The sequence below is a fragment of the Ramularia collo-cygni genome, assembly GCF_900074925.1.
Source record: "Ramularia collo-cygni strain URUG2 genome assembly, contig: RCC_scaffold01, whole genome shotgun sequence".
Lineage (NCBI taxonomy): Eukaryota > Fungi > Ascomycota > Dothideomycetes > Mycosphaerellales > Mycosphaerellaceae > Ramularia > Ramularia collo-cygni.
The window spans coordinates 466,480-479,867 of record NW_019716255.1 but is presented as its reverse complement, the minus strand read 5'-3'; the positions used below and the strand labels follow the sequence as shown (position 1 = coordinate 479,867).

The following is a 13,388-nucleotide window of genomic DNA, read 5'->3' as shown; positions in this document are numbered from 1 at the left end:
TCACCCGATCCCAGCTGAAACTTCGGAGAAATATTGATCCGTGCAAGATTAGATTGGTGAAGTGACGGCAGTGAAGGATGTGTGAGTGTACTACTGCAAGGGTCAAAAGTTAAACATTGGCACGTTTTCACGAGACACGTGCTGTTGACACATGGTAGTAGCGGCGTTTGGAGGATGTTACAACAACACGTGGGTGGAATAGTGGCATATCGCCTTTCGATTCAGCTTTGCATGCATCAAGCGAGCGACGTTGCTCGAACAAGTATGTCTCGCCTTGAAGCCTCGAGTATGATACATCGGCGATTGTTATCAATCATGATGATGTGACAGTGATTGACAACAACGACGGATGAACTGCGAAAGACAAGAACGACGGATGATCCGTGGAGGGCTGACAGCGACGAAGGATGGCGGCCACAGAACTAAGGATGGTAGAACTTCTGCTCTTGGAAATGGTGAACAGTTCAGTCAATCTAGCACACAAAGCAAAGCAGGACTCCTCGACTATATAACCAGGTCTCGTACCCTCAATCATCCCATCTCATTCATCCAAAGCAACTCACTTCCACTACAACTAATCCAATCCAATCCAATCCAACCCAATCCAACCCAATCCAATCCACCGCAAAAATGCACTTCTCCAACATCCTCATCGCGGCTTTCGCGACCATGGCCATGGCCTCCCCAGCCACGACACGCTCCGTTCGCGAGCCAGGTCAGGTCGACATAAAACTCCCCAATGGCTGCACCAAGACCAACCTCGCCAGTATGTTCCAAAAAAGACATCTCTATCACTCTTGGTATTGTGACTAACCATAAATCCGTACAGAGTGCGTCGGCCACCTCGCAGCCGCCTCTGCTTCCTGCGGTGCCGCTGCCGGAGAGTAAGTTCCCAAGAATCTATCCATCCATTCCATCATTTTCACCCCGACTTCCACAACTCGTCTCTCGGCTCCCTGCATACATTCAAGTGTTAACGTTCCAATCCAGAGCCGGCCTCAACCCAGTCGCCGATCTCGCCTGCGTAGGCTCCGCCACAGGCGCCGCCGCCAACTTCGACGAGTGCAAATCTTGTATTCCCAAGAAGACGCAAGTCGAGCAAGATGTTATTGTGAAGCGTGAGGAGGGTCGCGTAGACATCACCCTCCCACCAGGCTGCACGAAGAAGGACGTTCGCGGTAAGTGAAATCCCCCTCGAGACTCTCCGAAATGATGCCAAAAAGCATTCAGGGGGTCAAAAAAAAAAAACAAGGAGTTTTTTTTTCTTTTTACTAAGATATGTGGCCTTTGCAGAATGTGTCCTTCACCTCGCTTCGACCGGTGGACTTTGCGCCGCGGCGGCCGCGCAGGCGGGTGTTGACATCCCGAATGATATTGGATGCATTGCTTCCGCTGCTAGCACTGCTAAGAACATTGATGAGTGCAAGGCTTGCATTGTGAGTTTATCTTCCCCCCACAGGCACTTCCTTCTTTCTTCATGATGACTATGGATGGCTGATTGTTATTTCTCTCACCCCTTTTAGCCCAAGAAGAGCGTTCTGGTCTAGAGAGCCCAAGATCAAAGTCGGAGAATCTAAGAATCAAGGATCGCTTCGTGAGGCGACTATACTATTTGAACGCAAGCGAGTATTTTCGAAGCTTTGAGATGGAATGAAGATTGGTTTTTGCTTGCTTGCTTGAAGGATATGATTGTATGCTTTTCTTTTGAATGAGTTGTGGAGGAAAGCTATGTAACCAGTCTTTTATGRATTTATGAGAATGGAAACAGGACACAGTTTGAGTGCGAGACTTGCATTTCCTTCCACATTTCATCAAGGTCATMACTGGGTTCGTCTATAATGTATGTATGTTGTAGTGATTGCGCAGAAGCGGGCCGTTTGTACTTAGTCGGGAAAGCACGCTAGCTTTTGCAGGCGCACTGCTTCGTACTTTCTGAATCGAATGATGAAGCAAGTCATGCCAGTCTTATTCGGTAATGTGACTGATGCTACATCGCCAACTTAGTCTCCAGAAGCAAGTCCATCAGCTCTCTCATCTCCCACATATCGTGGTTCGAATCGTACCACACAGCTCCCACGATCGCCTTCATAGTCGTTGCCAAGACATGTTTGCCAGGGAGTATGCCGTCAGGAAAATAGCCAACGACCAAACGATCAATGAAAAGGCGATAAGCATGTCTCACAAAATTCTTGTTACACATAGTCTTTGCAACTCTTCGGTCGAGGGACACTGCGCACAGGGAGGTAGGTTAGCATGTCTGTTACAGCTTGGTCTGACGGTGTGTGACTTACAAACAGTCTCGTCATAGCGTGCCCAGGCATCAACAATGATGCTTCTCATGATGGTGTCTCCAAGCATGGCTAGCTTACGGTTCCCTTGTTGGAAGAATCGATCGCTTGTACCCTGGGTCAAGCGAGCGTAGCCAATCTGGATTGGAAACATCGCTTCCCTTATCAGTCCCGTAAACTTGAAACGGCGGTCGATGATGTTTTCGATTCTGTCTAACATGCAAAGCCACATGGCGTTGTCGAGTTGCAACTCGTAAGCTGAACCACTTCTGCCAGCATTGGAAGGCACCTGCATAGGTACAGCCACCGTCGGTATCTGGAAAGGGGTTTTCAAGCTATGAGGTTTGATTGGTGGCAACGGGACTTTCAATTCTTCCAAGTAGTCTGCAGAACTCTGGCTGTCGGTTGGTGGTGGTGTGCTTGGGCGTTCTTCTGAGCTCTGGTTCTCGAGTGGTGGTTCAATTTGCGAAAAGGCTTTAGGGCTTTGACTTCGGGCGGGTGGACCGTCTGGAGGACGCTCGCGCTTCTGAGTGGGACTCTCAGCGTCTTCTTCACTGGACGATACTTGGTCGGTATCGCTGTATCTGCGTCGTTGACGCGGGTCTGGCGCGGGTGGAGTGAACGCATCCTCCGCGCCTCGTCGTTCTCCTGTTCCGATGCCACGACTCACATTAAGCGTCAAGATACGTTGAAGATGTCGACGACTCTGCTGGGATAGGGCTTGCTTCTTAAACTCAGTGGTGTCCGTCTCTAACGAGCAAATTGTCAAGATATGTCAACACATCCAAGACACCGGAGCGGTGATCCGCTTTGTCTGAGCACAGATTCAATCCCAGGACATAGTCGAAGCTTCAAGCCAAAGCCTGGAAAGACCTTGTCATTCATGACCTAGACGCAGCAAACCTGAGTGTGGTGAATGAGAAATGTATGTGAATGAGTAAAAAATCTTGAGAGACGTATTTCGCAGCACTGACGACCCAATCAGGCCAGCCTGAGCAGCTTTTAACCCCAAGGCCCGGTGACACCGAAGGTTGCCGCCCTACCACGGAGCATTTAAGCATTTGTTATCCGCAAGGCTGCTTCGTCTCGTGTACCTGCAGCTACCCGACCGCGAGCGTATCGTTGATACACTACAAGGCAGCCGAAAACTTCAATTTCACCGTCTCTTGCCCGTCTGTCCACTCCCAGCAAAGTCTTCGAAGGCACACTGCACTCTTACTTGGTAGTTGGGTAGTGCAACTTGTGCTCACTCACCAAGCTAGTGCCCACGAGCAGATCAACCAACTTCCGAATCTCATGCAAGTCGTTGCCCGAATCAAACCACACAGCTCCAATGATAGCCTCCACAGTCGTCRCCTCAGTCTTCGGACCCTTGATAATACCGTTCCGAAACCAGATTTGCAAGATCTCGCTCAACCCCTTCTTCTGGGCCACTTCGTTCAGGAAGATGTTCTTGCTGTACAGAGCAAACGTCTCGTGAAGTTGCTCTATATCAATCGTCAGTATTGCTTGCTGTGGTGTAGTAAAACGTCCTGGGAAATCCTTACTAGCTTTTGCCATACGCCAGAACCAGGTATCCACGGCCACAGTCTTCAAGAGGCTATCTCCCATGTGTGCCAGCTTGTGATTGCCCTTTTCAAATGTGTGGTCCGGAGATCCATCAATGTCGGTGATGCAAGCCCAACCATACTGGACAGGATACATGGCTTGTCGCAAAAGTTCCGGCTTTGTAAACTTGTACTCGATGATGCTCTCGACCCTTTCTCGGGTGAACAGCCATCTCGGATCTTTCATGGACAGCATGCGAGGGAACTCGGAGTCTCTAAAGTTAGGGCTGGTCGGGAAACTGATGTCCGCCCAGGTTAGTCCACTTAGTAGCTGTCGCTTAGGGGATGGTGGGGCTGTGGATGCATTTTCGCGACTCTTGATGGTGATGGAGTTGACGAAGTTGATGAATTTGGACATTGTGTCGTCTTTGAAAGTTGATGTTTGTTTGGGTGTAGGTGATGTACGGTTCGATTGTGTGGTGATTGTTGCTTTGGGTTTTCTGATCCAAGTCTTCGTGAGCGAGGGTGCTGTTATATAGAAGCAAAGGTCTGGCTCGCGCCATGTGCAACTTCATCGTCGAAAACATTGATTCAAATTGTCTCTTGCAGACTGCGCTGTTTCAAGCAGCTCCCGCTTTGACAGGCACGTAATCGCCCCAGCTTCACCTTATGCTTTGAACTTGTCTCGTTACCGGCACCCATTCTGAGGTTTTCACGCACAAACTACCTTGCGTCAAATGGGCCGCTGTCATTAAATTTTTGTGAGATGATCTCACCCGAGCGCTCCAAGAATAGTCAGTACTGATACACAGGCCATCCAGAACGAGCAAGCCCTGGTTGTCTCATCCGCTTGCAGGAGTCGTCATCGTTCGAAAGGGTATCATTCAGTCTCTCGCGTACTATGAATGTTTTGTGTTATACAGACCAGGCCAGGCCAAGCAATACCCGCTCAACTCAGGCGCCTCGAGGTGAACTTCGTGGCTGACTGTCTGCCTGAATGCAGGCGCGTAACACACCTGGTTTGTGTTATGAGGCAGCACGTACGTCCCGCTTCAACCTCCCTTTCTGGGGCCTGTCGGAGTCGCAACACCGACCTTTCGCTCCTTGTCCTCTTTCTCCTTGAGCTTCCGCCTCTCGCCCTCGAGCATCTTACGCACGCGACCCAGCGAGTCCTGCTTATCCTTGCCGGCCTTGCAGTCCTCTGGGCGATACGGCGAGGAAATAATGACGTGTTCCAGAGCGATGATCTCCTGGTTGTGCCAACGGACGGGGATATTGCTGTGATGGAAATGTTAGCGTCCAACTCTTGATTGTTTCCATGTTCAATCATCCATCTTACATTCTCTTGAAGGCGTCGTAGATGGCTTGCGCCTCTCTCGTGACGCCTCTTCCACGATCATTTTCCTGCGCCTTGAGCTGCTCGATCAGCGCCGTCTCACGCTTCTGTAACTGCCTGGTATCCACGGGTCCAATGGGAGGCAACGCATTGGCGATACTGCCGTCTCCGCCCTGCTGTGGGGTGAGGATTTGGAAAGATGCAATGCGGGTGAAAGGAATGACGTGGTAGTCGCCGGGCTGCGCGGCAACATTGCTGGCAGGGTTGGGTGGGGCGGGTCGCGTATTGATGGCGAGGATGTGAAGCACGGGGCATGCAGTAAAGACGGTGCCCTCGTAGATCTGGGAGTGGGGTGCAGCCGTGGTGACTTTGACTCTGATGAAGAAGAAATACACTTGTCAGCCGCAATGGTCGTTGAGCTGCAGCTGAAGGCCTCGAATTCGCTCACCTTGCGCCTATGGCCTTTCCCAATTGGCTGAGAGAGTCCAGCGAGTCGCCGCCAGTCTTTGGCGTCGCGACCGCCTTGGAGGCAATACTGTTGCGCTTCGTCGTGTCGGCCATGATCGGCTAGTTATCGTCGATGATATTGTAGAGTAAGAGTACAGGCACGGCGGCCGTGGAGATCCGGTCCCGCTATGAAAGCATGTGCCAATGCTCCCCCAAGTAAGAGAGGAAGCTGCAAAGAGTGACGGAGAAGAAGACTGGCGAGCACAGGAAGGGACAATGGGCAAGGCGCCGCGCAAACGCTACCTACCGACGGTCGTGTCCAAAGTAAGGTAGAGGGTGATGTTGCGGGAGCGCGTTGAGTTTAGTCATGACCCACAATTCACAAGAGCCACAGCCAGAGTAGCGTGGACGAGTGTAGAGGAACACTGTCCCCTGAATATCACTGTTCTCACATGATGAGCACATTGAAGAGCTTAGGCTGATGGGACTACCGTACATGAAGCAACAATCAAATTCCCGGAATTCCAATCACGATCCGCATCCACCATCACCACCCCCGCCGCCACATCCACCATCACCTCCACCTCCTCCATGTCCTCCTCCACAATCTCCCCCTCCAGGCCCACCACTATCAGAACCGCCGCCTGATCCACCCGAGCTATAGATCGCTTGAAGACGCTTGGCTTGCATCCCCAACAATGATATCAGCTCCAACTCCTTCCCCAGCTCCTCGTAGAAATCTACTTGTTCAAAACTGGTGGTGCACGCCGCCAACACTCTCCCGTCAGAGTCGGAGAGCGTGTAATACTCAAAGTCTCGGATGTCACTACTTCTCGAAGTCCTTTACGGCATGTCAGCTAATGTCAAAGTATTTGCAACTCTACACCTCACGCTTTCCAGATGTATCTTCGTCCTTGATGCCAGAATGCGTACGCCGCGTACGCCCGCGGCTCTTTGGGCATTTGGGTCCATTGCTCTTTGGGCGTTGTTTCGGGATCACGCCCAAGCAGGACTCGAGGTCCACCAATCAAAGGGTTCAGCATCAAGGCCGCGACAATGGGACCATTTGCCGAACCTGTGGCGATTCGTATTTGATTGGATTTGAAGCTTCGGAAGATTGGTCTGACCCACAAGAAGGGTTGATTGTTATGGACGATCGCATGGACCCTGGGGGATAGATGGTAGGTGACGTTGTATGTCTTCAAGGGCGGGGGCAATGGCATAGAAATTTCTGGGGTCATGGGTACTGCTGTAGCTGCTGTTGGCACTTCCATTGGCGTCGGCGCTATCGTGACAGGTGCTGCCATTGACTGAGGCGCTGCAATCAACGTATAGGTTGCCGCTGACGATGGTGTAGCAGCCATGGCGGGTGCGATCGTCGGCATCTGTGGAGTCGTGTGCGTGGGAGCTACAACGTAGCCAGGCGCTGCCATGTTCGTTATTAGGTGCTGAAAGTGATAGAGCAATGTAGGTCTCCGCTGAGAAAAAGAAAGTGTGGTGGGTGTTAGATGATGTAGAAAGTTTGGAGATTGAGACTTGAAGAACAGAATGGTAAGCACGGCTTAGCCCTACGACACTTTACTTACTTGCCCTCGGATTCTCCAGAGGCGGAAGGCACCTGCATTGTCGTGGACGATACTTGTTTGACAGGAAAGATCGGTCTTCTCTCAGCCCTCTGGACTTGTTCTGCAGTCACGGTCAAGAAGCTCAATCTGAATAAGGCAGAGCCGTTAGTCAGGCCGGCCAGCCAGGTCAGGTTAAGCATGCATCCATTCGGGAGGAGGAAGCTGTACTCAAGCCAGCTCCGGCGTCTTTCTGTTCAGTGTGTTCCTGGGGGTAGATACGTCTTTCGAATTAGTACCATCACAACCCCGAAAGTCAGGGTTACAAGCTCCGGTTGCTTGATGGAATTGGACCAAGTGTACAAGTGTTTGCTCTTGGACGAGACAAGTCTTATTCATACTGATCAAATGGTGGTGTGAAGTCGGGGATCAAGTTTGGAAATTGCAAAGAATGGCAGACGATGCAGATGTAAGTGATACGTTATCAGCCGCATATCATCTATTATTGACTGATATCCTGACCCAACACAGCTAGATCAGATGGACGCAGCACAACAGATGTCACCTCGCAAAGTCAATCGCTACAACCTCGCAATGTCGAGTCAGAAGAAATAGCGATGCATGAGGACGTCACTTCTTCGTCGGCCAGAAGAGGCTTTGACCGTACAGTCATGCTGACTGTGGCCATTATCTGACCCTCCTTAATAGATTCCGTCATGCTCACTCAAACGGACAGGTTCAAGTAGTCACTGCCTTGCACTCATTCAATCATTGTTGACTCATTTACCGCAGCATCACCAGCAATGTTCTCCGCATTCCATTTCCATCTCCTCGCAGCCCTTTTGCTCACATCCCATGCCCATGCACAATATCAAGCTCCTGCACTCGCTGGGCAAGGCAGTGCAATCTCATCTCGAGATCGCATATACACTGGAGACCAGACTTCAAACACAGTGACGGTCATTGACCCTGGCACCAGCTCGGTCCTCGGAACAATAGCATTTGGCTCAAGTCGATTGAGCAACAATCTGAATCCTCAGAATGTTGACTCTATGAACTCCCATGGTCTGGGCTTCTCGCGAGACGGGAAATATATCGTTTCCTTGAGTACACTTTCCAACACCGCCACCGTGATCCGGACAGCGGACAATACTATCATCACTCGTGCATACGTTGACCGAGGACCTCATGAAGCGTTCTTTGCTCCGGATAACCGCACGATCTGGATAGGCACCCGCGGAGTCTCCTCGGTAAACATCATCGACGGTATGAACGGGACGCTGCTCGACAAAATCGCCACCGGCCGAGGACCGAGCAAGGTTCTATTCAGTCCAAATGGAACGATAGCATATGTGAATCACATCTTCGAACCAGTGATCAGCGTGATCGATGTGTCCATCAGGGAGGTGAGCTACAATATCACTGGACTGGCCGATGCCTTCTCCTCCGACATGATGATCTCTGCAGATGGTGGATCTTTATGGGCAGCTCACAAGATGAGTGGACAGGTGTCTGTCATTGATCTAGCAGCTCGAAAAGTCGCTGCCGTTCTGGATAGTGGGCCTGAGACCAACCATCCAAACTTCGCCATCGTCAATGGCACGACATATGCATTCGTGACCGTAGCTGCTATCAATGCAACAAGAGTCTACAGCCAGCCATCGCCGGCTGAGATACCGGTATTTGTGAAGAACATTCCGGCATCTGGAGTTCAACCGCATGGACTGTGGCCCAGCGCTGACAACACGCGAATGTACGTTGTCAATGAGCACAGTGATACGATGGACATCATCGATACGAACAGCTTAGAGGTCATCAAGACTATCCGGATCGGTCAAGAAGGACAGGCACTGATCTATGTCTCCAATGCTGTTCCTGAGGGGATGAACGGAACGGAGAATCTAGGCAAGCAAGGCTTGGGCTTGCGCGTGGAGAGCTACCGGTTTCCGGTGTTTGGAAACGCGAGCAATGATGAGACGGACTTTATGACGGACGTCCCAAAACCTCAAGCCCAAATCACCATACGGAAGACTTCTGGCTTGGACATGTTTCAGGTGATTGGCAGAAATCTTGTCTTGAATGGCACCTACACGGTCTCGGCACGGCGACAATCAAGTGATGAGAACAGCAGAACACCGCTTATGACTTTCACTGCAAATACCCGGACTAGAACTGGATGTGGCACTGCGCCGCAAGCTTTGGCTTTCTTCAAGTTCTGGGATGTGTACGATGTGCAAAGTCTAGAGGTCAGACAAGGGGCGTGAGAAGTAACATCTGTCACTGAACAATGATGAAAGCTTTTCCAGATTTTATTGTCATTCACCTGCTGGCATGCACTCTAATCTGCCTCTCAAAAACATCGCGCTCGGAGGAGGGAGATTTGCTCAAGCACCGACTTTTGCCGAAGCAGAGGCCACCAGCTTTCTTAAATCTATCCCATCCCTCCATTTTACAACTTCTCCTGACAAGCTACTTGCCATCATCTTCCACAACCTTCTCCGCATCTGGGAGGTTCACAAAGTCGTCATCGACCACTTCGCCCTTTCTAGCCGTCTCAATCTGCTTGAGACGGTCCTTTGCGACTTTTGACAAACCAGGTTGTCAGCTCGGCGCGGGACTATCATATTATGGAAGCAGACAACAACTTACCTTTGCTGTCTCTGGAAAGTGGCTTGGTCTTGCCCTCCTTGAGAATGCTACCCACAGAGCCGTACGGCTTGCCAATAGTCTCGAGCTCGCTCTCCTGCGGAACGTCGGTGTGTCCGRGAACGACGGATGGCTCGTTGAGCTCCTTGCGCTGGATCTCTTCGGTGGGTTCCTCGAGCTCGGCTTCGGTGATCTGGTTGTACTCGTCTTTGACCGTCTTTCCGATGGATTGGCGGTGGTGCTTTTCCTTGTTGGTGGGACTCTTGGGGGTGTTCTTCGAGGCAGACATTGTTATTGTTGGTTACCTTAGGTTTCCTGGAGTGGATGAAGGTGAGAGGAAAAGGATGTAGGAGCTGCTGCTTGAGAGGAAGTTATGGTGTTCTGTCGTGTTTGCTCTTGGCTCGGGTTTCCTTTGAGCGTATTCAAAACTGTAGCAATCCTCTTTTCACAACTCGAAATCTTGAGGAAAATACGCCAGAAGAAAGACTCGGAGTTTGCAGGCAGCTGATGGCATGGTTCAGTGCTCACCAGAGCTTGATAGCAGAATAGGAAACAAAGTAGATACTGGCAAACTTGCTGCATCTTACGATTGGGAAGTCGTCATGACTTAGGAATGCCAGTAAAGCTGGCTGTATTGGTATGTTGTAGATTCTCTCAGCTATGTTCGCAGTTTGCACGATTTGTGACCTTGGATGGGATCCTGCTGCCGAACAGGCTCGGCAGTTCAGAGCGTATGCATCGGTAGTGGGAAGGAGGTCTTTCCAGAGGATCATTGGCATCGTAACCTTGACAACATCCTTGATTGTTTGGGTCTGCACACCGACAGAGCGTACGTCTGTCGAGAACACAATGATTACAGCATATGTTTGCATCGTAGGTTACTCAGACCCACATAATCCTCTCGAGCACCCTATCTCCAGTGCGTTATCAGCATCGATTCTCGTAAAGGCTCAATGAAAGTGGATTTTTGGCCATTAGGAACAACTGCCGATCCAAAGAGACGACGTATCAGTCCCTTCCCTTTGGGAATATCCTGTCATTTTGATTTCAAGTCGTAGGCCAAGCGGATGATGATGAGTTTGCTCAAATGTATCTCGTTCAGGAATCACCAGGACTTTGACGAGTGCAGGACGAAGTGATGTTCAGCATGTGAGATGTGAGGCAAGAGCACGACGGGAAGACCCTTGGCGCTAGCGGCTCGCTTAAGCCGACGTTCGAAAATCCGCGCACACCAGAACTTGCAACCCAGCATCCACATCTCAAGTCAACGAAGGGCAACCGGAGACACTACCAACAAAATGGCACCAAAGAAGAGCACCAAGACGTCCGACAACATCAACGCCAAGCTTGCCTTGACTATCAAGGTGCGCAGATAGCATTCCGTGCAGAAGAGAGATGCGGGCCACGTACTGACACATTTTCTACAGTCCGGTAAGGTCACTCTTGGTTACAAGTCGACCCTCAAGACCCTCCGCTCCGGCAAGGCCAAGCTCGTCATCATCGCCGGCAACACCCCTCCTCTCCGCAAGTCTGAGCTCGAGTGTAAGTTGAATTTGGAAAACAGCAAGGAAATGGGATGGAAACTGACAGGACACCAGACTACAGCATGTTGGCCAAGACCGCTGTCCACCACTTCTCCGGCAACAACGTAAGCCTTCCCCTATAAAACACCCAAACCGCACCCAGCGATAGGGAGCTTTGTCAAAAGGCTCTGAGGGTGCACATCACTTAAGAGCCCTGAGAAGAAGCCTCCCACGTCTCACGTGCGGTTGGCTTTGGAGGGAAACCAATATACTGACTCTACATGTAGATTGAGCTCGGCACTGCCTGCGGAAAGCTCTTCCGTTGCTCCACCATGGCTATCCTCGACGCTGGTGACTCCGACATCCTTAGCTCGCAGGTCGCATAAGCTAGTGTCTGATGAGTGGATGTGATGGTGCAATGCATATTTGGACTATGGTCTAGCGGAGGCGTCGGTGGGATGGAGTCAAAAAGCAATGTCTTTGTAGAAGCCGTGCATGCTCGCTGTAATCGAGTAGCTTGGCTGTTCACGCCCAGTCGCCACCGGCGCACTCCCTTGAGGGAAGATAGAAAGCCCGCAGATCGTCTTATGAATGCTACTCAAGCCAATYTTCTACTCGCCTCACTCTCGTCTACGTGACATTTGTTGATTGATAATGAATGGCTGCATGTTTGGGGTTCCGCCCGTTTCGAGCGTGCTTGGAAATCAACTTTGAAATCCAACCTGGGAACGAGTCCAAACGAGATTCTTGGCAAAGTCGAAAATCGCTAGCCACGCCTCAAAGGAACCACGACTTTCCTTCTTCCTCCTCCGCACACCACCCGACTAACCCCCAACAACACAGTCAAAATGGCCCGTCGTCCAGCGCGTTGCTACCGCTACTGCAAGAACAAGCCGTACCCCAAGTCGCGCTTCAACCGTGGTGTGCCAGACCCCAAGATCCGCATCTTCGACCTCGGCCGCAAGCGTGCGAACGTCGACGATTTCCCTCTCTGCGTCCACCTCGTCTCCAACGAGTATGAGCAGCTGAGCTCCGAGGCCCTCGAGGCCGCCCGTATTTGCGCCAACAAGTACGTTTTACCCCGAAAATACGTCATATGGGATGGAGGAAGAGGAGGGAGGAAGAAGCGGACGAGATGACGGATATCCATGGTGGCGAAGGCGGAAACAGCAGGACTAACATCACACCTACAGATACCTCGTCAAGATTGCCGGCAAGGAAGGTTTCCACATGCGTGTCCGTGCCCACCCATACCACGTCGTCCGTATCAACAAGATGTTGTCTTGTGCCGGTGCCGATAGACTACAGACCGGTATGCGTGGCGCTTACGGCAAGCCTAACGGCTCTGTCGCTCGTGTCAACATTGGCCAGATTCTCCTTTCCGTCCGAACTCGTGACACTCGTAAGTTGATGCTGCTACTTTCTTTCTGATAACACTGCTAATATACGAGTTTCAGACCGCGCTACTGCCATCGAGGCTCTTCGTCGGTCGCAGTACAAGTTCCCAGGTCGCCAGAAGATCATTGTCTCCAAGAAGTGGGGTTTCACTCCTCTCGACCGCGCCGACTACGTCGAGAAGCGCAAGGCCGGTGCCGTCCGTGTTGATGGCGCTTACGTCCAGTTMCTCCGCAACAAGGGCCCGATCGAGTACAACATGCGCCGCTTCCCAGACGCCTTCAACGCATCCGCATAAGCGTGCAGAGTGTGTAAAAGGATTTGAGATACCAGCGTGAAGGGAAAGGTTGATGATTTGAGATGTCATCTGAGGAAAGGCATTTCGGGCGCATTGGAAGGCTAAGGTGTCTTTTACTTCTGCGTCTACATTATGCTGAATGCAACGAGCAGATTGAAACTCAACTTTGCGGTGTCCAAGTCTTTCCGTGACGTGATGTTACTAATTCATGTCGGGATTCTTTTCTTGCGTATCATTTGTTGCAAACATGGAGAAGATCATCAAGAATCCATATCAGAAGATGGCAGCGGACATGCTGATTCACCTCTGCTCAGCGATTAGCGAGMTACAGTGAATGCACTACAAT

General features: G+C 51.1%; 9 protein-coding genes; 4 read left to right on the top strand and 5 right to left on the bottom strand.

The window, feature by feature from the left end:
- Positions 1-630: 630 nt before the first annotated feature.
- On the top strand, positions 631-1,547 carry RCC_00193 (uncharacterized protein; the record flags this gene model as incomplete). XM_023765349.1 has 5 exons in its annotated part: positions 631-766; positions 830-884; positions 991-1,178; positions 1,294-1,436; positions 1,524-1,547. The coding sequence occupies 5 exons, from the start codon at positions 631-633 to the stop codon at positions 1,545-1,547; spliced, it is 546 nt and encodes a 181-aa protein (XP_023621117.1).
- A 440-nt stretch (positions 1,548-1,987) lies between these two features.
- RCC_00192 (uncharacterized protein) lies at positions 1,988-2,583 on the bottom strand (the record flags this gene model as incomplete). XM_023765348.1 has 2 exons in its annotated part: positions 1,988-2,229; positions 2,292-2,583. 2 exons carry the CDS (start codon positions 2,581-2,583, stop codon positions 1,988-1,990), a joined length of 534 nt encoding a protein of 177 aa, XP_023621116.1.
- A 920-nt stretch (positions 2,584-3,503) lies between these two features.
- RCC_00191 (uncharacterized protein) lies at positions 3,504-4,253 on the bottom strand (the record flags this gene model as incomplete). XM_023765347.1 has 2 exons in its annotated part: positions 3,504-3,775; positions 3,836-4,253. 2 exons carry the CDS (start codon positions 4,251-4,253, stop codon positions 3,504-3,506), a joined length of 690 nt encoding a protein of 229 aa, XP_023621115.1.
- A 634-nt stretch (positions 4,254-4,887) lies between these two features.
- Positions 4,888-5,732, bottom strand: RCC_00190 (uncharacterized protein; the record flags this gene model as incomplete). XM_023765346.1 has 3 exons in its annotated part: positions 4,888-5,113; positions 5,175-5,546; positions 5,620-5,732. 3 exons carry the CDS (start codon positions 5,730-5,732, stop codon positions 4,888-4,890), a joined length of 711 nt encoding a protein of 236 aa, XP_023621114.1.
- Positions 5,733-6,146: 414 nt separating this feature from the next.
- On the bottom strand, positions 6,147-7,242 carry RCC_00189 (uncharacterized protein; the record flags this gene model as incomplete). XM_023765345.1 has 4 exons in its annotated part: positions 6,147-6,459; positions 6,510-6,693; positions 6,773-7,044; positions 7,205-7,242. The coding sequence occupies 4 exons, from the start codon at positions 7,240-7,242 to the stop codon at positions 6,147-6,149; spliced, it is 807 nt and encodes a 268-aa protein (XP_023621113.1).
- Positions 7,243-7,983: 741 nt separating this feature from the next.
- RCC_00188 (uncharacterized protein) lies at positions 7,984-9,444 on the top strand (the record flags this gene model as incomplete). Its single annotated transcript, XM_023765344.1, has 1 exon — positions 7,984-9,444. One exon carries the CDS (start codon positions 7,984-7,986, stop codon positions 9,442-9,444), a length of 1,461 nt encoding a protein of 486 aa, XP_023621112.1.
- Positions 9,445-9,649: 205 nt separating this feature from the next.
- RCC_00187 (uncharacterized protein) lies at positions 9,650-10,115 on the bottom strand (the record flags this gene model as incomplete). XM_023765343.1 has 2 exons in its annotated part: positions 9,650-9,762; positions 9,830-10,115. 2 exons carry the CDS (start codon positions 10,113-10,115, stop codon positions 9,650-9,652), a joined length of 399 nt encoding a protein of 132 aa, XP_023621111.1.
- Positions 10,116-11,124: 1,009 nt separating this feature from the next.
- On the top strand, positions 11,125-11,735 carry RCC_00186 (60S ribosomal protein L30; the record flags this gene model as incomplete). XM_023765342.1 has 4 exons in its annotated part: positions 11,125-11,190; positions 11,254-11,368; positions 11,425-11,474; positions 11,637-11,735. 4 exons carry the CDS (start codon positions 11,125-11,127, stop codon positions 11,733-11,735), a joined length of 330 nt encoding a protein of 109 aa, XP_023621110.1.
- Positions 11,736-12,197: 462 nt separating this feature from the next.
- Positions 12,198-13,042, top strand: RCC_00185 (probable 60S ribosomal protein L10, cytosolic; the record flags this gene model as incomplete). XM_023765341.1 has 3 exons in its annotated part: positions 12,198-12,418; positions 12,543-12,751; positions 12,807-13,042. The coding sequence occupies 3 exons, from the start codon at positions 12,198-12,200 to the stop codon at positions 13,040-13,042; spliced, it is 666 nt and encodes a 221-aa protein (XP_023621109.1).
- Positions 13,043-13,388: the final 346 nt, after the last annotated feature.